This window comes from Loxodonta africana, chromosome 3 (assembly GCF_030014295.1).
Source record: "Loxodonta africana isolate mLoxAfr1 chromosome 3, mLoxAfr1.hap2, whole genome shotgun sequence".
NCBI lineage: Eukaryota > Metazoa > Chordata > Mammalia > Proboscidea > Elephantidae > Loxodonta > Loxodonta africana.
In genome coordinates this window covers 93,450,512-93,474,209 of record NC_087344.1, presented here as the reverse complement: position 1 = coordinate 93,474,209, position 23,698 = coordinate 93,450,512, and the positions used below count along the sequence as shown (strand labels likewise).

Sequence of the window (23,698 nt, the reverse complement as noted above, 5' to 3'; positions counted from 1 at the left end):
TTGTCTGCAGGCACTACAAGCAGGTGCTGTTGTTTTCATTGTTGCCCGTGTTTTCATGGTTGCTGATTTTGTCAAATTTTCTGGTGTTTTAGCTGCAGTATCTTGGTTATTAGAATTATGTCAATAACTTTTTTGAGATTGAAGTGGTAATTAAAGGAAAAGAAGTGATGTATGAGAATTACAATTTCGAAGTAACATTAGTACAAAAAACATTACTAAGAATTCTGTATGGTCTGGTACAGGAGAAGGCCCATGGTGGGGGAGTGACACCATGAGTTACTGAATGGGTGACACCAAACCTAGTGATGCCACTGTAGAGTAGGTATTAGGCAGTTTTTTGGGAAGGTCCTATTTACTTTATTACAAATTAACATGTTGAGAATTGATGGGAAGTCTGGCAGCTATCCCTTTGATAGTTGAAACTTTGCATTAATTAATTTTTCATTTAAATATTCATTAAATACCTTTGTGTTAGTTACCAGGTTCTGGGGATACAAAACCCAAAAAACCAAACCTGTTGCTGTAGAGTTGATTCCAGCTTATAGCAACCCTGTGAGACAGAGTAGAACTGCCCCATAGGGTTTCCCAGGAGCAGCTGGTGGATTTGAACTGCCGACCTTTTGGTTAGCAGCCAAGCTCTTAACCACTGCACAACCAAGTTTCCTCTGGGAATTCAGAGATGACCAAAACAGACAGGATCCATGCCCTGGTGAAGGTTGGTTAATGGGGACAAACATTAAATAAATCACAAATAAATATAAAATTACATCTTTGAGAAGTGCTATGAAGGGGAGGTTCAGAATGTCAGTAATTGTAGGAACTGACCTAATTTAAAAGTTCTAGAGAGGCTTCTAAGTAAATAATCAATACAAGGCTGATCCTGAAAATGTGGAGATAACTCATATCCCCACTTTCCCACTTCCCCACTTTGTCGTCCTGATGCTAGCCACCCATGTGGCACCTTCTCTCTCTGACCCTAACCACCCAGAGCTGGGTTTTTGTAAGTTAGGACACTGTCCTTCCAGCCCCTGCCAAATAGGCAAACTCCAGCCTCTGCTGGCCCTCACTGCCCCTGGTGGGTTTGATAATTCAATAGAAGGACTCGCAGAACTCACGGAGACTGCTTATACTTTTAGTTACTCATTAATTACAACCAGAAAGGATACAGCAAAAAGATGTATCAGGCAAGGGCTGGGAGAAGTCCTGGCAGCACAAGACTTTCAGGCTTCCACTGTCCTCAGGGATGTGCCACCTTCTCCTGTTCACCACTTCAGGAAACCTGAAAGAGGAAGTTCCAGGGTCCTTTGTAAGTCATTGAGACCTCAGTGTATATGCATGACTGGAGCCTTGATACATATACATGAATCAGTCCATATGTATGATTGATGCCATCGTGTCATTTCCTTTTCTGAGGTTTGCTGCCAGGGTGGGGCCTGTTTAGCCCCTACTCATTTGCACATGTTTCTATGTTTACCTGGCTATTTTAGAAAACAAAGGAGGATCTTGATTGCTGGAGGATTCCAAGAGCTATTTGTTTTCCAGAAACCAGAGACAAAATCCAAATAAAGCTCTTTATCCCATGCAGCTTCCTTGAAAGATTTAAGGATGTAGAGGTGTTAAGTAAGGAGCTCTGGTGAGGTGCCCCCTCCAGCCACTTAGTAGGAAAAAAGATCTAGTAATCTGCTCGCATAAAGATTATGTTCTGGGAAACCCTATGGGGCAGTTCTACACTGTCCTTTAGGGTCCTTATGAGCCCAGAGTTGACTGCAGCGCACCCAACGACAATAGGAACTAAGTAAGTTAAAGAGGTGGAAGGGTAAGTTCAGGAATAGTGGCATAAAACAACTGCTAATTACGTGCATAGATTCTGTGGATATGGGGGGAGGGGTTCAGACAGCACAGGTGAGACAGTTTATCTCTGCTCTATGATACCTAGGGCTTCAGCTGGAAGACTAGATGGCAGGGTGTGACTTGATGACTGGAGGCTGGATTTATCTGAAGGCTCTCGTTCACTGGCCTTCAGGTGCTATGCTGGCTGTCAGGTGGGACCTGGTTTGTGCTGCTAGATGGATGCAGTGCCATTTCCTGAGTGGAGAACACCGGAAGTGGACCAGGATTGCCGAGGAAGGGTCATGAATTTGGTTTGGGGCACACATTGAGTTTGAGAGTACTTCAAGATAGTTAAGAGAAGATGTCACTTAGGCAGTTGGATATGTGGATCTGAAGCTCAGAGGAGAACCTAAGCTAAAGATAAAAGTTTACAGTTCATCTGTAGATGGGAAGTAATGGAGGTTTGAGGTGTGCATGAGATTACCCAGGGAGATGATCTGGAGTGGGGAGAGAAGATGGCCTAGCACTGGACTTCCTAGTTTGAGGGATTCCAGTATATGCTGATCAGGAAGAAAAAGATGGACCAGAACAGGAGACAGAATAAGAACAGCCAGATTTGTGGAAGGAGAACAGGGAAGTATGTTTTCCTGGGAGGTAAAAGAAGGCATTTAAGAAGGGAGAGTGAGCACAAGATCAGATACTCTTGAGAAATAAGATAAGGACTGAAACATGTCCATTGGGTTTAATGATACAGAGTTTAGTGGTGACCTGAAAAATAACCACTTTTGGGGGGTTTTTGTTAGTTGCTGTCAAGTTGATTCCAACTCATGGCGACCCCATGTGTGCTTAGAACTGCTCCATAGAATTTTCAAGGTTGTGACCTTTCACAAGTAGATCGCCAGCCTAGTCTTCTGAGGGAGCTCTGGGTGGGTTCGAACCACCAACCTTTTGACTAGCATTTGAGCCCTTAACCGTTTGAGCCACCCAAGAGCTCCTGAGTAGGGACTCTGGAGTCCAGATGGGTTTGGTGTGAGGAGTGAGTGACTGGTGAGGAGACAAAGACCGCAAATACAGATAACTCTTTGGAGAAATTAATTCCCTCAGTGAAAAAAGAGGGGAGGAGGATAGGATCACTGCAGGCGAAGGTAGATTTGATATTTTATGAGATATTGAGAGAGTTTTGTGAAGAAAGAGAGGAAGTCACCTTCTGAGAGAAGGAGTAGGAATGCCAGAATGATAAAAATTCCTAAGATTTTAGATACACTTGGTGAAAAATGTGATAATGAGAAATGAAAGTGGAATCCACATTATTGGTATTAATAGCTGCCATTGATAAAATTTTTTTAAATTTAAAGTAATCATTTATTAGTTTATTTGCTTTTTATCCTAATCCTTTTTTGTCAGAAGAATGATGAAAATGGAAACTGCTCAGGAGAAGGAATTGAATTCCCTACAACAAATTTATATGAACTGGAAAGCCGTGTTTTGACTGATCAATGGTCCATCCCTTACAAGCGAGAAGAATCACTAGGCAAATGCCTGTTGGCATCCACTTACTTAGCACGACTTGGTAAGTTTTCAGACCTCAGATCCCATGAAAACATTTTTTGATAGGAGGCCTGAGTTTAATTCTAGCCCTTGTCATTGCCTGTCTTTGTAATCGTGGTCAGATTATTTAACCTCTTAGTCTTTGTTTATCCCCTGTAAAGTAAAAGCTTTGAACTAAACCAACTGTTTTCTTCTAGCTCTAATGGAGTGTAAAACTCTTTAAAGTATAATTGAAAAGCTTTATGGAAATCACAACTGACTTTTTCCACAGAAATTTGGGGTGCTTTAAATCTTAATTTAATGGTTTAATTTTTTTTTTTTCCTAAGAGAAGAACATCATATTTATTTAGTAAACATTTGAGTGCTTATTAAGTACCTGGCACTGGCATAAACGCTTTACAAATATTAAACTAACAAAGTAATAAAATACTAGATTGGAAGCTTGTGTGTCAATATAAAGAAACTTCTGTACTGTAAATCTGTAAAAGAAAAAATATTTGTCATAGTGATTTCAGTTATAAAATGAAATGAATTGGGACTTTTTTGTGATTTTTTTTTCTTATTAAAGGTATGCATAGTTTACTATCATGATTAAATGAGATACATTAAAAGGAAATATTTTGACTAAGATTTGTTTTAACTGTAAGCAATTTGCTTTTATGATTGTATTTATGATTGCCTTCTTGGCAGCAGCATTGACTGAGTGCCTGCTAGAATCTAGGTACTGTGCTAGGCAGTCAGTGAGAACAAGAACGTGTGTCCAGTTTAATTATTCCTAGTGGGAAACAAAATTTGTTACTAGTTTTTTTTTTTTCAATGTGTTCTGTCCAAAGGATGATTTTTCAGTGGATTGATTTCATTGTTAGAAAGTATTTATCACTTTTTGCCTGCAAGGCACATTTCTGTTATTTCATTACACAGTTCATCAGTAGGTTTTAGGGAAGGAGAGTGATGTGGGCATTTATTGGAGGAAAAAAAAAATTTTTTTTTTTTTTTTTTAAGAGCTGTTTAGGGAAACAGTAGTGGCTGGCAAGTAGCTTCTGCTGGTCTTTCATTAGCCATTTAATCAGATCACTGAAGTTATTCTGACATGGAAACATAAGATCAGCCATTGCAGTTCTAATTAGTATTTACTTAGCTAACACTGTGGTTGTTTCTCAGCCTGTTCCCTCACCAGAAAGTTTATATTCTGCTTTTAATAATCTCTGAAGAATCAGAGTTTCTATGATAAATAGTTTTATATGTATTCATTTTGAATGATTTATATATATTATTTCTATAAAGTACCTAAAATCTAAATAAGGTGTATCTTTTCATTTATTGTACTAAGGTCTTTGCGAGTCTGATGAGAATTGTAAAAGATTTATGGATAGGTGTATGCCTGAAGCATTTAAAAAGGTAAGAAAAATGTCCTAATCTGGTTTTTTAGTGGGAGTGAAGTTGGACAAGTTTTTTATTTTTGTTTTAGCTTTTTATGTGTGAGACCAGCTTATGCATTTTGTTCAACAGAGGAATCTTTTAATATGAAAAAAGTAGCTCCAGCTTTCGGGCTTATAAATGATTTCTTTTATATTTTATTGTTTGTAGGTATCTTTGGTTGAATATAACGTTTGCTTCCTATTATTTAATTGCTGAAGAATAGGTTAAGAATTATACTAGAAAATTACATATACATCTTAATAAACTAATGGTTGTGGTGCTTAGAAAGATAACACTTCTTTATCAAAATATGAGCCATTTTATACTTATCATATGCAGGCAGAAGCAGACATTTTACACTCCTGAAGGTTTGACTGGATCAGGTGTTCTTATTGGCAAATGGCATGCACGCAGCATTATCTCTGTCAGAGCTGAAGTGATACGCTCACCCCCATTCTGGTCACTTCTAATAAAGCAATGTTTCTTAACAGTAAGAATCGGAGATCACAGGAGTCGTGTTTCTAAGAACATTCTGACTCAGCATGATTCCATTTTTAGAACCTGAGTCTTGAATTCTCACTAGAACAGGGCCTATGTCTGCGTAGATACTGTCCTTTTTCCCAGTATATAACTCGTAGAAAGAGCACAGTATATGTCTGTTGAGTGGATGAGTCTCCTGCTGTGTTGTACTTCTGGGTTTTGACATCCGTTTTGGTCTCATATGCAAGTAAATCACTAGAACTGCAGATGGGTAAAGTTTATGTTGATATTAAAACCCAGTAAAACAAACTGTCCGTTTGCAAATGATTGTTCCGTACTGCATTTTGGTAGACAGAATCTCCTTTGATTTGAGACTTAAAAAATAAAACTAATTTTAGAAACAAAAACAGCTTCTTCTTTGAAAAAAGGAAGAAGTCTTTTTAAATTGTCATTTTGGGTGAGAGATAATATGGAACCAAGATTTATCTTCATTTTGGATAATTCATCTAACAATTTATAGTTTAAAATTATAGCTTTTTAAAAACAGTTGCCGTCTAGTCGGTTCCGACTCATGGTGACCCTATAGGACAGAGTAGAACTGCCCCATGGCGTTTCCCAGGAGCGCCTGGTGGATTCGAACTGCTGGCCTTTTGGTCAGCAGCTGTAGCTCTTAACACTTTGCCACTAGGGTTTCCTTCATAATGTAACACACTGTTAAACATATCATAATGTATGTGTGAACTTACAGAGAAAGAGAAAATGCGAGTTTATTCAGAGTCATGGAAAAGGGCTTGTTAGTCTAAGTAGAGAACCTTTAGGTTGATGATCTACAGATCCAAAAAGCCCTGTATTGAGTCAGTTCACCAGAAAGTTGTATATTCCGATTATAACACTAACTCTTTGTAGAGATGTTTCAGAGAAGTGTTTTATATTAAGCCCTCAGCTGTTAGTATAATAAATGGTCACATAAAGAGCTCTTGGTTTGGTTTTGTTTTTCCATAAAACTTTGAGTACAGTGGCACTCTGCATTATGTTGTTCAGTGTTTTTTATGTAAAAATGTATAATTTTTGTAAATGTTAAATTCTATTAGAGTTCAGCACCTAGTGAAAAGGTTCTCTCCCTATCGATAAGGCATATGTACTTCCTTTTGTTAGATCAAAGGAGCTAACAGAATTCTGTGTACCTTTTAGGCTTGGCTGCCGGAAAACTCAGTAGTATTTTATATAATTGCCATTGCTTCCCTTAGCATTGTGACATGGTGTAATGACCCTGTTTCTGCCCTTCTCCCCCGCCCAGGCTTATCTTACAAGCTGCCTCAAAGTTTATTGGAGAAAGAATATAATAAATGATTGCACAAATTAATGCAAATTAAAGAGGAGCTTTGCCTGTTACTTCTACCTCCTTCACCTTTTCACCTTCAGGCCAGCCTGGATTCTTTATTAGTATATTTAAGCAGGGGGAAAAAAATCTAGGTTTGGCCTTTATGCATGGTCATGTTTAAACCTTGTGACCGTCTTCCTCACAGAGGTGCTGCCTGCATTCCTCCACCTCTTCTGGAAGGTAGACAAAACTCCATTTTTCAAAGTAAAAAGTGAACAAATAAGGTGGCAGCAGAGAGAGTGGTGATAAAAACCACATAGGTTTTTATCTTGTAGTCACATAAAGTGTCTTAAGTGTTAATCTCTTGCTTCAATTTGCTTTATTAATTTGCAAATACAGAAGGAATAAATAGGCGAAAAGTATCTTGCAAAAAATAATAACTCAGTGGTTTATATAAACCCAGCCTTAAGATTTTTGCTCATTTGAGCAAATAGTGGAGCTAATTGGTTTTTAGAAAACTTGGAACAGAGCTTTTTCCATACAGCTCAAGAAGTTTGGCCTCTTCTATGCTGCTCTTTTTAAAGGGTTCCCAGTGTAGCTAAGATGATATTTTTATTACACAGTGTTTTCCCTGAGGGGAAATCTTACAAAAATGTATTAAACCACCATATCAATTTGCCATTATTTTATTAAGCGAAGTCCTTTGATTCCCCCTTCCCTGTCCTGGCAATTGTCCCTGAATTAGACTTCCCTTCTTAGGACTGGAAGACTGGAGATTGGGAGAATCCAACGATGATGATTTTAGATTCATCTGTGTATCTTTTTCCCTCCATTTTAACGAATCTAAAATGCCTTCAATTATAAGATGCATCATTGTTCTATATTTTATGTTTATGCTTAAGAAAAATAGCTGCTAAGTAAACAATGTTATAATGTTATGTCCTTTAGAAAGAACTTTTTGAGATTTGTTTAAACATTTTTTTAAATTGAATATTACTTTTGAACGTACTAAAAAGGAAAACATAAGTGAACAAAATTGGTAAGGTATTTCTAAAACTTTTTCACATTTAGAGTCTTGCTGTGTCTGGCCAACAGATGGCATTGATAGGAAGATTCAGTCCTGTTTCTGAGATGTGGAAAATATATGTCTTAGAGTCAATGGAAACATAGCATTCATTTCTTAGATTCCACAAATATTGATTAATAGTGACAGCCAGCCATTAGGTTACATTAATAATACCGTACTATTTATAAAATAAGGAGCTCTGGTGGTGCAGTGGTTAAGCACTCAACTGCTAACTGAAAGGTCGGTGGTTCAAACCCACTAGCCTCTCCAAGGGAGAAAGATGTGACCGTCTGTTTGTATAAAGATTACAGCCTTGGAAACCCTGTGGGTTTCTACTCAGTCCTTTAGGGTCACTATGAGTCGGAATTGACTCGAAAGTAGATAAAAGAGTATATATAAAATGCTTTCCCATATGTTATATTTTTTGATCCTCTTAACATCTATGTGAAATGGGCAGAAATTAATGCCTCTGTAGAGATGAGAGAACTGAGCTTCTGCGAGTAAGGTAAATATGTCTGAGGCCATACGGCTAGAAAACAGCAGTGCCAGGAGTTGATCTCAGGTTTTTACTTGCTCTGTATCACCTGGCCTCCCCAATAATATGAAAAGTAGAGAAGCAAATAAAAATTTTCTTTTAAACAAACTGCTTTAATGTAAAGAAATTAAAATTCAAGAACAAAACTCTACATAAACTGGTAAGTAGATGTACACTACAGTTATGAGTCTTTTTAAGTGAGTCATCTACATAAAAATGAACTAAACCCATTGCCATTGAGTTGATTCTGACTTGCAGCGACCCTATAGGACAGATGGACTGTCCCATAGAGTTCCAAGGAACATCTGGTGCATTCGAACTGCTAACCTTTTCGTGTTATGTTAATAATCTCTTAATTATTTGAGATTGAACTGATAAACTGTAAACTTATTTTCTTTATTTCAAATTAAACTCTAGGCCGTCCTTTATGTTTTTGTAGCTCCTGACATCAAGCGCAGTTCACAAGTGGGGCACTGAAATTCATGAAGGGATCTACAACATGTTGATGCTGTTAATAGAACTGGTTGCAGAGAGAATAAAACAAGACCCAATTCCTATTGGTCTCCTGGGTGTGCTTACCATGGTAAAAAAAACAGTATCTCTAAAATGAAAAGTACTTTGTGTTTGGATTTTGTTTAAAATACCTGCTTTCCTCTGACTCATAATTAATAATGAGTGATAATGATTTTATCTTTAGAGATATTGACAGTTAGGATTCTTGCTTTTTATCTTATAAGCAGAGCAACCATCTTGTGTTTTCAGTTTGAAAGATATAGCCTTTCCAATTTTAACAACTTTTTCAGCTCAAAAGAATGATTAAACAGCTTTCCATTATCTCTCCCTGATTATTCACACCTTATATACTTTCACATAAGGTTTTCACGTAGTTTGGTTTCTGGCTTTTTTTTCCAACAGCTAATGGAGAGGGGACACTTCTTATGCTTTTCCCTCCTAACTTCTGTTGTCACTTCCCTTCTTGCCCAGTTCTACCTGTGGTAGTCCTGGTGCATCTGGAGTTTTGGCATCACTGTGCTTTGAAGCAGACCTGACCCTGTTACCTCCCTCACTCCCCTCACAGCAAATATTGAAAAGGACAGAAGAGCACCACGTTAGTTGCTTGCTCCTCTGCACTAAGGAATATGCTTTGTCAGTGTTCTTGGAACATTGCATTAATGAAGGAAGGAGTCCAATGCTGTATTTTTTCTTCTTTTCTAGTGCTAATATGTGTTGCTGTAGAAATAGGTAATAATAATGTTTCTCTGTTCTCTTGGAATATAGGCTTTCAATCCTGATAATGAATACCATTTTAAAAACAGAATGAAAGTATCTCAAAGGAATTGGGCAGAAGTGTTCGGGGAGGGAAATACGTTTGCTATTTCACCAGTATCTACTTTCCAAAAGGTGAGCCTAGGTTGTTTCATCTTTTTGTTGAGAGACATTGAAAGAGAAGATTTTCTGTGCTATGAAAATGACAGTTTACATGAAAGGACTGAAACAACTTAGGAAAAATGACAAATATGGCTCATAAAATTGCTTTAACAATTTTTCAGACATTGCATGTTTTCATATAGCTGTTAACTAACATTGTAAAGAATTTTATAGATTTGAAACTGTTTAATAAAATGAGAAGTGACCTGTTTGTTGGATGATCAGAACCCCAGTTTAATTGGTGTCCCAGTTTCATGGAGATGTTTGAGAGACTAGAACATTTGAAATGATTAATTGCACCTTGAGAAAATAACCTGGTAATTAGTCTCATATATAATTGTCTTCTAAACTTTATAAGCATAAAAACTTTTGCTTTTTCAAGCCCAGAACCAATATCTTTTATTTTATATTTAAAAGCCTTTAGTGTGCCAAGAACATTATACCCACAGGGAGTTCATGATCTAATCAGTCCTTTGGCTCAAACACTGTTTGGTTTATGAGAAACAGTTAAAAGAAGTCAAATTAATAAATAGAAACCTTGTCCATTGCTGTAGTAGAAGGAGAGGTTTAGTTCATCAATCATTTATTGAGCATTTACTGTGTCTGGAAATATAAATACAAATAAAACAGACCTTTCCGTTAATATAAAGAGTAGTAAGACATGGTTCCTACCTTATAGTATAGTTGGAGAAATATGAAGACAAAAAAAATTACAGTATAATAAACAATAGATGCAATTATAGTAATATGTATGATATACAGCATATAGAGAGAGTAGTTAATGCTGTCTTGTAGGGTCATACAGTACTGCAGAGAGGAGGTAAGAGTTGAGTGGAACGGTACTGAGTATGTGCTTTGTGATTTCATCCCCACAAAAACTCTATAAATTAGATAGTTTTTAACCCCATTTCATTGATGAGAAACTGAGGCACACAGAGGTTAAGTCAGTTGCCCAAGTTTACATATGCAGTTATTGAAAGAGAACCCATGAAGTCCAGCTCCAGGGTCTGCTTTCTTTAACCGTATGTAGTACTGTCCCCCAGAGTATTAAAATCTTCGCTTCATGTTCATTGTGAGGATTAAATGACAAATGTATATAAAAACACTGAACACGGTGGCTTACCCTAGTAAGTACTTAGCAAACACTCATTCTCTTCCCCTCAATTTTGTGATGCAGCAACTGAGACCCCGAAAAGGTTTAGTCTTTTTATTTCTTCTCATTATCATGAAGGAAAGATTTCTCCTCCTCAGAGGCCCTAGATCCCCTCCCCTGTTACCTTCTCAGTCATTTTACTCCTTAGATTTTCTGTTCTGTCTTTGGTATCTGCAGCCTGTTCCTCATTGTTAGATCATTCCCACTAGCATACAGCATGCACTAGTATTGTCCATCTTTAAAGTTTCTGCCGTTGCTACCACATCCCTCTCTAGCTTCAGTATGGTTCTCTGCTCACCTTTTTCTTCCCCTCCCAGTTATTCTTTTCATCATTGCCTTAAAAATTTTAACTTATTAACTAAACAGAACCCAAATGTCATCTATCTGTATCCGCCTCTGAGCAATATATCAAAACCTTAGAATGTTCTGTGTGATCTCTTGCTCCGGATTCATCTCTCTTTATCTTTACTGTTGTGCATTCTCTTAGTCCTCTCCTGTGTTTTTTGCCCCATAAAATAGAATCATCATCATTGTTATTTTATACAGTGTTTTGACATAACCATATTTATATACGAATTTCTTTGTGTACCATTACTTCTGCATCTCAGACCTTCCATAGGGATTTTTCTTTTTTTTTTCCTTCTTCCTGAAGTATATCCTATAAAGCATCATTTAGTAGGGGCTGTTAAATCTTTATTTTTGGTGGCCTGAACTTCACTTTATTTCCCATTTCTTTAAGAATATTTTCACAGGGTCTTATATTCTGAATTGACATCTATTTTCTGTCAAACTATTGATGGTGTCATTCTGCTGACTCCTGTGTTTGTTGCTGTGGAAAAGTCCCTATTCGTCTAACTGTTGTTTCTTTGTAAAAGTCTGTCTTTTTCCCATGGCTGCTTTATGAGATCTCCTCTTCCTCTTTGATGTTTGGCAGTTTCACTCACCTTTTGTTGATGGAGCCCAGGTGTCCCAGTGGTTAAGAACTATGGCTGCTAACCAGAAGGGTTGGCGTCTGGAATCTACCAGCTGCTCCTTGGAAATCCTGTGGGCCAGTTCTGCTCTGTCTGTAGGGTCGCTATGATTCAGAATCAATGGCAACGGGTTTTTTTTTGTTTTTGTTTACTATTAACTGAGGTTTTTTGTGTTTTTTTTTTTATGTTTTTTATTGTGCTTCAGATTCAGTGGGCATCTGAATCTAAGGATTAGTGTCTTGCATCAACTCTGGAAAATTCTCAATCATTATCTCTTCAAATATTGTCTCTCTTCTTCTGCAGCTTTGATTGGGTATATGTTAAGACCTTCTCATTCTGTCCTTCATGTCCCTTAACTTCTTTTCATATTTTCTTTTTGTCTCTTTGTGCTGAACTTACGATAATTCTTTTTCAGATCTGTAGTCCAGTTCACTAATCTCTCTCTAATCTCCCATTTAACCTTTTCATTAAGTCTTTAATTTCAGTTACTGTGTTTTTCTTTTCATTTGTATAAATTCTAGGTGGTTCTTTTTCAACTTTGTTTAGTTATTTTTTATTGTCTCATGTTCTTGACTCATGTTTTCAATTCCCACTTTTATGCTTAATTTGCAACCTGTCTGATACCTGCAGGTCTGATTCTCTTGGCTTTTACTGATAATGCTTTGTTTTGTATGTGTATGCATGTGCATATGTGGAAATACTTTGTTTTTCTGTGAGGTCATGTTTCTTGGAATTTAATCTAAGGGGGATTTTTAGGCCTGAGTTGCAAGTTCCCTGTTTCCAGAAAGGAATTACATTTATATCTTCCAGGTGTCTGAGAATATTAGGATCCAGTTAGAGTAAATTGTCAGCTTAAGATTTTTCAGACCATAAAGTCATTGTGAATTTGGCCATATCCAAAACATAAACAAGTCCCTTGATTTAATCTTAAATATCTCTTCAATCTGTTTCCATTTCGTACCATTTTACTTCAAAGACCATCATGTCTCATCTAGTGACTGTACTAGGCTTCCAACTAGCATCTGTACTTTTCACTCTCTAATTCATCCATTCCGTTCACCACATAACTGCGAGAGTGATCTTAAAACGTAAAATGTATTACTTTCTCACTTAAAACACTCCTGTTGCTTTCCTTCTAATCATATTCTACAAGTTCCTGTGTATCTGGCCTTTGTCTCCTTCTGCAGCTTCATCTGTGCCTCCCTCCCCCAGCTCACTATGTTTCAGCTGGGAGAGTTTTCTCTCAGTTCTTCAAATTAGGTAGCCCATTTTCTGTCTTCCACACAGGGCCTTCACTCTTCTGTCCACTCTGCGTGAACTGTTTTTTGAATGACTAAATCTATCTCATACTTTAAGTCCCATGTTAACGAACACCTCTCCAGAGTGGTCTTCCATGACCCGTCACCCATAGAATAAGTCTTTATTCTCCTTTTGGGAGGACCTCTTGTTTGTCCTTTTATAGGACTTAACACTATTTCAGCTATTTTATGTATTTGTTGATTTACTTGTTTTTGTTGACTGTGTTAGAATATGAGCTTCTCTTCCTAGTCACTGTCCTATATCCAGCCCCTACAACAGTATCCAGACCTGGAACAGTGAATGCTCAGAAAAGGAAAGAAAGGAGAAAAGAAAGGGCTTGCCCAGGAGCACTAACTAATTATAAAACTGGGACTAAATAAAACATTCATCTTATTCCTGATTTGCTACTCTTTAGGTTAATAATTACTAACTTCTACAATATAACTTTCTTAGAGAATATAACTCATTATCTTGTTCTTTGGTGAGCTTAAACAACTGATGTCAGCTACCCAAAATGGCATAAATATCCTATATTGTGGCAATCCCACCAAAATGCACTCAGAGACTCCCAAAATTGTTTACAGTAATATCAAAGACTCACATTAAGAAACACTTGGAAAAACCTTTCAAAAATACTTTTTAACATTTAGTATTTGTTTTCCAATTTTTCATTTAGAATAAAAAAATGTGTTAATGAAAAAGCTTTTATATTGCCACCTCATTTTTTGTTTTCTTTTCTCATAGGAGCCTCATGGATGGGTTGTGGATTTGGTAAATAAGGTATCCAGCTTTTATTAGTATGGGCAATATAATATGTTTTTTATTTTCTAACGAGATTTCATGGCATCCCTGTGTGGCGCAAATGGTTAAGCGCTTTACTATCAACCGAAAGGTTAGCAGTTCTTTGGAAGACAGGCCTGGCGATGTCACAGCCTTGAAAACTCTATGGAGCAGTTCTACTCTGCACACAAAGGGTTGCCATGGGTCAAAATTAACCTGACGGCAACTAACAACAACGAGATACCCCAGAGTTTGGTATTTTAAGTAAATGACAGCTAGAGAGAATAATCAGAATTTTTTCCTAAGGAGGTAGGTTTTATAGTTCCTCTCTTTGTGCGTATTCTTTATACAAATAAACATCAGCTCTAGGACTCAGCACAGCTCCTGCAGTATACCATAGGAGAATTAGCAGTTATCTTCATGATGATTCTCTTGAGACCAAATGTTACAGAACGTAAAGTAAAATGTTAGACTTGGTTGCTTGCTGAGATTACTAAATGTATGGCATTTCAATGTGCAATTGTGCTTTTTTCCTTCTCAGTTTGGAGAATTGGGTGGATTTGCAGCAATCCAAGCCAAGCTGCATTCAGAAGACATAGAACTTGGGGTAAGTTAAGCTACTGTGTGCGCTCCATGTGGAAGTTCGCTTTATTTGTGTTGGTATGCAACCTGGGGGACACAATCTGGATATATTACATTAAAAGTTAAGTTATAAGTTCATCTTTACAAGATCACATTCATAGTTCTAATAAATAAATCTTTACTCCTAATTAATCAAATTTGAACATAGTGTATTTGGGTGTTTTTATCTCATTGATTTCCCTTGCCTATGGTATTTTTCTCTTAATTTATGATGGTTACATGAAATTATCTTACTGTCTAAGGATATCTGCCATATGTGGCAAGTATATGTGTACATAACAAATTTTATGACTCAGTTAAATGATCATATAAATCAGCATTCGTTTCATTGCATCAGGCAGGCACAAAGAAAAATATTTTATTTCAGCAAGGTTGCTTAGTAAGCTTTTTGGCATCACAGAGACTTACAGATAACAAAGAGCTGTGAGATGGGAGCTTCAAATCATTCCCGAGATATAATATCATATATATATATTTTAAAAAATTTTTACTGTGCTTTAAGTGAAAGATTACAAATCTAAGTTAGCCTCTCACACAAAAACCCATATACACCTTGCTACACACTCCCAATTACTCTCCCCCTAATGAGACAGCCCACTCTCTCCCTCCACTCTCTCTTTTCGTGTCCATTTCGCCACCTTCTAACCCCCTCCACCCTCTCATCTCCCCTCTAGATAGGAGATGCCAACATAGTCTCAAGTGTCCACCTGATCCAAGAAGCTCACTCCTCACCAGCATCCCTGTCCAACCCATTGTCCAGTCCAATCCATGTCTGAAGAGTTGGCTTCGGGAATGGTTCCTGTCCTGGGCCAACAGAAGGTCTGGGGGCCATGACCACCAGGGTCCTTCTAGTCTCAGTCAGACCATTAAGTCTGGTCTTATGAGAATTTGGGGTCTGTATCCCAGTGCTCTCCTGCTCCCTCAGGGGTTCTCTGTTGTGTTCCCTGTCAGGGCAGTCATTGGTTGTAGCTGGGCACCATCTAGTTCTTCTGGTCTCAGGATGATGTAGTCGCTGGTTCATGTGGCCCTTTCTGTCTCTTGGGCTCGTAATCAGCTTGTGTCCTTGGTGTTCTTCATTCTCCTTTGATCCAGGTGGGTCGAGACCAATTGATGCATCTTAAATGGCTGCTTGCTAGCGTTTAAGACCCCAGACGCCACTGTTCAAAGTGGGATGCAGGATGTTTTCTCAATAGATTTTATTATGCCAGTTGACTTAGATGTCCCCTGAAAGCATGGTCCCCAGACCCCTGCCCCTGCTACACTGGCCTTCGAAGCATTCAGTTTATTCAGGGAACTTAATATCATTATATTTTCGCATCAACGTCATTTTCTCAAAAAATAAACCTTGTGATAAGGGGAATAATTTAATCATTAATTTTTTACACACTGCTGACGTGTGTAACTGAAACACTTCATGTTCTGTTCTCTAGTTAATCATTGAATTAAAAACAATCTGTTACATGCTTAACACATATAAGACACTGTGTTAGCTGCTGTGTTTGATCAGTGCAGAAAGTGATGTGGTAAAGTAATATACCTAAGTGATACACATGGTGCTTACAATAGCAGTTATTTCTGGGGGACCATGACTAAGCAACTCCCTTGGTTCCTCTTTGGATGAATAAAATAATAATGGTCAGGGAGAGAGACTGATGCTTCAGTAATAGACTGACCCTTTCTTGCCACCTACTTCTCATCCCTAAAGGTCAGATGTTTGCCAGATCATAAACTGACAAACTTTTCTGCTGATCAGGGAGCTTCTTCTGCTTTTCTTGGAACGAAGTTAATTAGATTGTTGGGCTGTCATTTTGATCCCCATTGAATGGATAAAGTATGTTGGAAGTTGACCTGAAAGATAATAATGATTTAAAAAGCAAAACAAAAGAAAAAAAAAACCTATTCAAGTACAGAGTTTTTATTTTTTCTCAGCTTTCTGGTTTCTTAAGAAATGGCTGTACAGGTCATTAGACAGAAACCAAAACCAAACCAGATCTTTTGCTGTTGAGTTGTTTGAGATTCATAGTGACCCTATAGACAGAGTAGAACTGCCCCATTGAGCTTCCAAGGAGCGCCTGGCAGATTCAGACTTCTAGCCTTTTGGTTAGCAGCCATAGCACTTAGCTGCTATGCCACGAGGGTTTCCTCACTGGACATAGATCAGAAAATTTTATTTCGTTTTAAAAAAATGTTACACTACTCACTAATTTACTGAAAACTTAAAAAAAAAAAAAAAAATACAGAGCAGCCCAGAAGTTCTACCCTACTCGACCAAAAATTGGCTTAGGATAGATACATATGAAGCTGGGCTATTCCTCCAAGATTTTTTCCTTAGGTCAAACCATTTATCAGGACAGCTGTGTTGTTTGTTGCAGTTGATGTAGAATTATATTATTTGAATTACAGTGAGGAGATGGTAAAACTCAGGCATAGGAGAAAGAAATTCTAAGGATTGAGACTCTAATTTTAGCAAACAAATATAATTAAAATTTCACAGTAAGTGCTTGATTTCTGACCAGTTGAGAAAGTGGCTATGTCCCAGAGTAAATTTTGGCCATACTATAAGGAGCCCTGGTGGCATAGTGGTTAAGAGCTCAGCTGCTAACCAAAAGGTTGCCAGTTTGAATCCATCAGCGACTCCTTGGAAGCCTTATGGGACAGTTCTACTCTGTCCTGTAGGGTTGCTATGAGTCGGAATTGACTCAGCAGCAGTGGGGTTGGTTTGTTTTTTTTGGTTATAAGACTTAAGCACAAGTCACATATTTTGAATTTGGAAAATACTATGAGAAGAATATGACTCACAATCCCACCAGGTAAGAATATCTGTACAAAGTAAGAGATGAAACTTGCATCTCCCTATACTCCCTCACCCCCACATACATACTCACCTCCCAGAGATAACGATTAGCCATTTGATACGTAGCCTGACTCTTACCTAAATTGATGTAGAACACATCTATGTGTACCTGCTCTCTTTTTAAAACAAAATTGTGATCAAGCTATACCTAATAGTATATTTTCATTTAACATTTTATCATGGACATCTTTCCAGGTCAGTGCTATCAGTCTTTTTAATGGCGCCATCATATTTCTGCAGATGGTGTACCATCATGCAGTTATTTATTAACGAACACTGAATTACTTCTATGCTTTGGCAATTACAAAGTGTTCCTTGTAAATGTATCTTCATGTACTTATGCTACTATTTCTAAAGGATAGATTCCTAGAAAATGGGGTTTCTGGGTTAAAGACTATATTCATTTTTTATTATAATTGATAGCACTAACTCTCTTTCCAAAATGCCTGTAGCAGCCTGTACTCTCACAAAGGCTTCCTAATATTCTCATCAGTGCTGAATATTTTCAGTATTTAATTTTCCAATATGATGGACAAAAAATACTGTTACTCTTTAATTTGTAATACTCTGATTTTCTATGAGTTTGATCATTTCTTCATATGATTATTGCTTGTGTTTCTTCTGTGGATTGCTGTGGATGTTTAGTGTGTCTTTCGGGTTGTTTATCTAATTAATTTATAGGGATTTTTTTATGTTAAGCATATCAGTGCCCTGTTTCGTGTGTTTGTAAATATTTTTCCTCTCAGTCTTTTGTTTCTCTTTTTAATTTCTATCGATGGTATGTTTTACCGTACAGAAGTTTTAAAATTTTATGTAGTCAAATTTTTCCTTAATGGCTTAAAATTTTTCTGACTTGCTTGAGAAATGTCCCCCTAAAACCAGCACAACTTGTCCAAGGCAAGGTCATGGAAGCTCCATAGACACATGCAAACTCTGGGCCAAGGGCTCTGGGGACCATGGGGGGAAAAAAAAGAAATGTCTCCCCAGCTCAAGATTATAAAAATATTTTTTCCTTTTTATGCTTTTATGGTTCTATTTTTTAAACTTAGCTTTTGAATCTATTTGGAATTTTTTTTATATATATATTGTATAAAATAGGGATCCATTTTTATTTTTTTCCTAGTAAGTAACCACTTATTTTCAGATTCTTTATTGAGTAATCCATCGTTTCTCTAGTATTTTGATTTGCTAGCTTTATTGTATGTCAAAGTCACGTATGTATATGGCTTTGTTCCTGGACTTCTGTTCCATTCATTCGTTCACGCTTTGATTCATTTCTGTGCTATTGCTGTGCAGTTTTAATGATCGGTAGTGCCAGCCCTGCCCAGTATCACTCTTTCCTAAAATTCTCTTGGTTATTCTCATATTTTCACTCTTCTGGATATAGTCTGCCTGTCAAGTTCCCCTGAAAAAACATCCCATTGAGATGATGATTGGAATTGTATTGAATTTATAAGTCAATATATGGAGAATGGAAACCCTGGTGGCGTAGTGGTTAAGTGCTTACAGCTGCTAACCAAAAGGTCAGCAGTTCGAATCCGCCAGGTGCTCCTTGGAAACTCTATGGGGCAGTTCTACTCTGTCCTATAGGGTTGCCGTGAGTTGGAATTGACTTGACGACTCGTCTCGGCTTGGTTTTTTTAGTTTTTATATGGAGAATTGCCATTTCTACCAAACTGATTGGAACATGGTATCTCCCTGTTTATTCAAGCCTTCTTTTATGACTTTGGTGAAGTTTTATAATTGTGTTCATGTAGGTCCTTTTTTTGTTAAAAGGACATTTCCCTCCCTCCCCAAATATACTCTCATTTTTCCAAAAATGTTCATTATTTGACTGTATGAACTTTAGTATCATTTCATCTCATCCGCCAAAAAAATTCCATTGGTGTATTCTGATTTAAATTACATTAAATTTCTATAATAATTTAAAAGACTCGACATCTTTTTTTTTTTATCAGTTCTTTATATCCAAGAGTATAATTTGTCTGGTCATCCATTTATGACTTGATCTAATCACCATTTAAAATTTTTCTCTGATATTTGAAAAGGAATTCATTTAATGTTGAAAGGAAAAAACTCTCTCACATGTACTGCTCACAGTCGTTGTGTCTTTTTCTAGGCAGTCTCGGCATTGGTGCAGCCCCTGGGAGTGTGTGCGGAGTACCTTAACTCCTCAGTGGTACAGGTAAGACTAAGCTGTTTTACAGTTACTTCAGAAGGTGATCCAAGACATGCAAACAGGAATAGTATCTTTTTATGAGGTTGTTCAGCATTATGCCTAGTCCAGAGTAACTTCTTCTTCTTTTTTTCTTCGGATTAGCTTCCTTTTAGTAAAAATATTACCAGAAGAATCAGGAAATAAGTAATTTAAAGTATAGGAGACATTTGAAAGGATATTTACCCTTTCAAATTATCGTATTGTCAGTTGTAATTTCTATATGATAGCACATATTTCTCTATTTATAAAATGAGCATATACTACTACCCATTTCACAGGATCATTTAAGTACTCAGTGCCATTATATAAGATCCTGTGGTTTGCCCTTGACTACTTGGCAGTTAGAACCTACCTGGTGGTGCCACTGAAGGTCTGGTGATCTGCTTCCATAAATAAAATCCTATGGAGCAGCTCATCGTTCTCCATGAGTCAGAATTGACTGGATGGCAATGGGTTTGTTGTTTGTTTTTTCTTTTTTAGCTTGACCGTTATGTGGTAAGTTAGATCAGTGTTAAGCAGTTGGCTAGACTCACTAGCAAAGTCATTCACTTCTGAATCACAGCTTCACGGCACAATTCATCTGATTTCCTGCCTCTGCAGAATTATAAGTCACCGGGTCATGGAAAAGCAAAGCTATGAGTATTCAGTTTTCTAATGTTAAAGGCTTGTTTTAGTTTCTTTTTCCCTTTCCATTTGAATTAACAAGTTTTACTAAATAAAATATTATATTGAAATACCTCCATTTATTATTTTCTTTATAAATAAGTTTGTAAAACCTGTAACTTTTACAGAGGTTTTTTTTTTTTTTTTAAATCACCATAAATGGTTTCGAAAGCTTAGGGTTCTTTGAGAGTAATGTTTTTGTATGCACTATTCCTTCTTTCTACTGTCGTATTTACTTTAACACCATTTTAAAAAGGGAGATGTGATTTTTGTAGTAGGTTCTGGAAATTTTTGCTGTTTCTAAATGTTAAATACGTTCTTTACGTATCAAGGTAATACTGCAAGATTTTTAAGTGAAATAGGATGGACGTTTATATATTTCTTTCAAAACATCTAGTGTTCTTCAAGTTATTAAACATTCAAGGCTAACTTTTAGTTTTGTAGCTAAAACATTAAGGCATACAGAGGCAACGTGAATTGACTGATAAGATTTTTTGATAATCGGGGTCATGATTAGATTTTAAACGCAAGCTCTATCTATGCATTGCTCCATTGGAGGAAAGTCAACAAATATTGTAGCTGCTAATTAATATTAAGTTCTTTGGAAATTCCAGCTTTTACATATAAGTACAGTTTACTTTAGAAAGGATAAGAAGTACATGAATTTCCAACCAAAACATATTTAACTTCATTTTTATTTTAATTATTTCAAGCTATCCAAATAAATTGTGTTTAGCAGTAAACTCATACCATAATAAATGTTAGTTGACACAGATTAAACAGTTATCTCCACCAGTTGCTAGTTGTGTGGCTTTGAAAGGTTTATTTAACCTCTTTGCTTCAGTTGTTCATCTGTAAAATGGTGAGGATAATAATACTTATCTCATAGAGTTGTGGTGAGGATTAAAAAGGGCCTAGCACATGCCAACAAGAGCACTATGACTTGCCTCTTACTGTAAGAGCCTTCAGTCCTTGTTGTACAATTGGCATAAGTATAAAAGAAAAAATATATCTGATAATTGCTTCATGTTATTTTAATTCATTTCTAATATATTCACAGCCCTGATAGCTAAATATTGTCTGTCGTCTCTCCTCACCAGCTGTTTCTAAGTTTTGTAAATTATTTTACTTATATGGAAGTGATAAATTAGATCTAGCTGGTATTTTACTGCTTCTTACATGCTGTTTAGAGTGCGTTATCTGATTGGGTTGCCATTCCGGAGTACTGTGTAGGTATGAGCCTTAGGTATAGGCCTCATTCATATCAGCAAGCAAAGTGCATGCAAGAGCATAGTTTGTATGGTTCATGTTGTATCTGTTTTTAAAAATTAAATGCAAAATATTTACCTTATCACAAAAATATATACCCATTCTTGAATGTTTTAAAAATTAATCCTTGTATGTTTTGTTGCTCTTCAAAATTACCCCTATGAAATGGTAATGACAGGCATTGCACCCATGTAACATGTAATGAAACTGAGACACCGAGTCAGTTAAGGCTTCATTGGGTGGCATTGGCTAGTTAGTAGTGGCTCTCATACTAGAATGAAGATCTTGTCATTGCACCCTTTCCTTTGTGAGCTGTGAGTGAAATATCTTCTCTTTTGCTTTTGGGACAGATTCAGGACCCTTAATAAGTCTAGTGTTTTATTTTCTGTAGCCCATGCTAGACCCAGTCATCCTCACTACAATTCAGGATGTACGGAGTGTGGAGGAGAAGGACCTCAAAGACAAGGTAAATGCTGTCTCCAGCCAAGTAGGCAATAGGCCAGTTAGTCTGTGGAAGTGAAGCCAGGACTTCGGGCAAGGTTCAGATGCTGTTTCTCACTAGATTCTGGTCACATGGATATGCACTTCATATCAAATTGATTTTACATTTTCTAACCTAAAAATGCTTTTCCTGAAGCGATAGCTATGGTGTCACCACAGTCACTAGAATGAGCATAGGATTCTCTGTAAGTGAATTGTATTAGCGTGTTCGTTTTGGCAGTATTAGAGGAAGTATAGAATTGAAGGAAATGTTAAATAATGCAGTATTCGAAGCTTATCCAAAGTTGTTTAAAACAATTTTATTATTTAAATTTAACATGACTTATTTTGTCATTGAATTTCTCACAGGACCCCCCTCTTTCCTTTGCTGTTCACCCATGTGCTAACTTTGTTTAGAAGCAAAGGGAAATTAATTGGCCATATAGAGCGTCACATACCCCCAGACCATTATTATTATTATTGAAATTGTCCTGTATTCCTTAACCTTATTTCCTTTATGCTTTGGAAGTATTGAGATCAAGATGTTCCTCTTTCTTTTTTATTTATTTTTTTTAATTTGAAAGAGATTGGTCAGCATCCCCGAGCTCTTGTCTGCTATTAAGTTACTTTGCATGCAGTTCCAACCAGACCTGGTCACAGTTGTGGATGACCTGCGACTAGACATCCTGCTGCGCATGCTGAAATCACCACATTTTAGTGCTAAAATGAATTCCCTCAAAGAAGTAAGTTTTGGATTTGTTTCTAAAATACTTAAACACACACCGTAAGTTCTGCCAAAACTTGTGGTTATTTATATAAAGGCAACATTTAAGTGTTGATATTTTATACATGGAAAGCATCCAGTTATTATAGCTTCTTCAAAGTTCTACTGTTTTGAGCTATATTGGTATATAAAAGATAAGCCATCTTTTTATGTTTTATATTCAAAATTCATTCTCTGAATTATTTAGGATATTTAGTGTTTTTGTGAATTTTTTTAGAAAGTAATCCTTTGGAAGAGAAGAGTGGTTGTTAAGTGGCAGGATTTTCACCTTCCATGCAGGAGACCCAGGTTCGATTCCTGCCAGTGCACCTCAAGCGCAGCCACCACTCATCTGTCAGTAGAAGCTTGTGTGTTACTGTGATGCTGAACAGGTTTCAACAGAGCTGTCAGACTAAGTCTAGGAAGACAGACTTGGCAATCTCCTTCCAAAAATCAGCCAGCAAAAACTATATGGATCACAATGTTCCAATCCCATTGTGCATGGGGTCAGCATAAATTGGGGGCCAACTCAAAGGCAGCTAACAACAGCAGCAATCCTTTGGAATATGTAGTTTGGGATTTACTTTGTACCCTAAGGGTACAATTCTTTTTATTTTTTTGAGATACAGGTTTTCTTAAACCAGATATTCTAACTGGGGTTAGGGCAGAACAAAATGATTGCATCTGTGATGGTCTAAGCAAGATGATGGAAATAATTTCCTGGACTTTGTGTAGATCCATACAAACAGCATTAATTGGTTTTGGTGTGTGAGAAGTAGAGCCACTATAGTTCAATCATAACTGTAGGTATTTTTCCTTTAGTTTTTTCGCTAAGTAGGAATCTTGGCTGCAAGTGAAATAGTCATCTTGAACCACCTTAAGCCAAAAGGGGAATTTATTGGAAGGAGGCTGGACTATTTAACATAAATGAAGGATCGAAGAGCCAAATGATGGAAGGGCAAGAACTCATGTGAATGCA

At 37.0% G+C, this 23,698-nt stretch overlaps 1 protein-coding gene across 5 annotated transcripts in view; it reads left to right on the top strand.

Annotated features, from left to right (window-relative positions):
* USP24 (ubiquitin specific peptidase 24) overlaps positions 1-23,698 on the top strand; it is a 171,855-nt gene that overhangs the window by 42,189 nt on the left and 105,968 nt on the right. For 4 of the 5 annotated variants that reach the window (XM_064282027.1, XM_064282026.1, XM_064282024.1 and 1 more), the window contains exons 2-10: positions 3,235-3,400; positions 4,709-4,776; positions 8,639-8,782; positions 9,478-9,600; positions 13,795-13,830; positions 14,372-14,437; positions 19,446-19,511; positions 21,868-21,942; positions 22,541-22,699. In XM_064282027.1, the coding sequence (XP_064138097.1) occupies positions 3,235-3,400; positions 4,709-4,776; positions 8,639-8,782; positions 9,478-9,600; positions 13,795-13,830; positions 14,372-14,437; positions 19,446-19,511; positions 21,868-21,942; positions 22,541-22,699 (903 nt within the window). The remainder of the gene's footprint in view (positions 1-3,234; positions 3,401-4,708; positions 4,777-8,638; positions 8,783-9,477; positions 9,601-13,794; positions 13,831-14,371; positions 14,438-19,445; positions 19,512-21,867; positions 21,943-22,540; positions 22,700-23,698) is intronic. The other variant, XM_064282025.1, reaches the window with a different exon arrangement.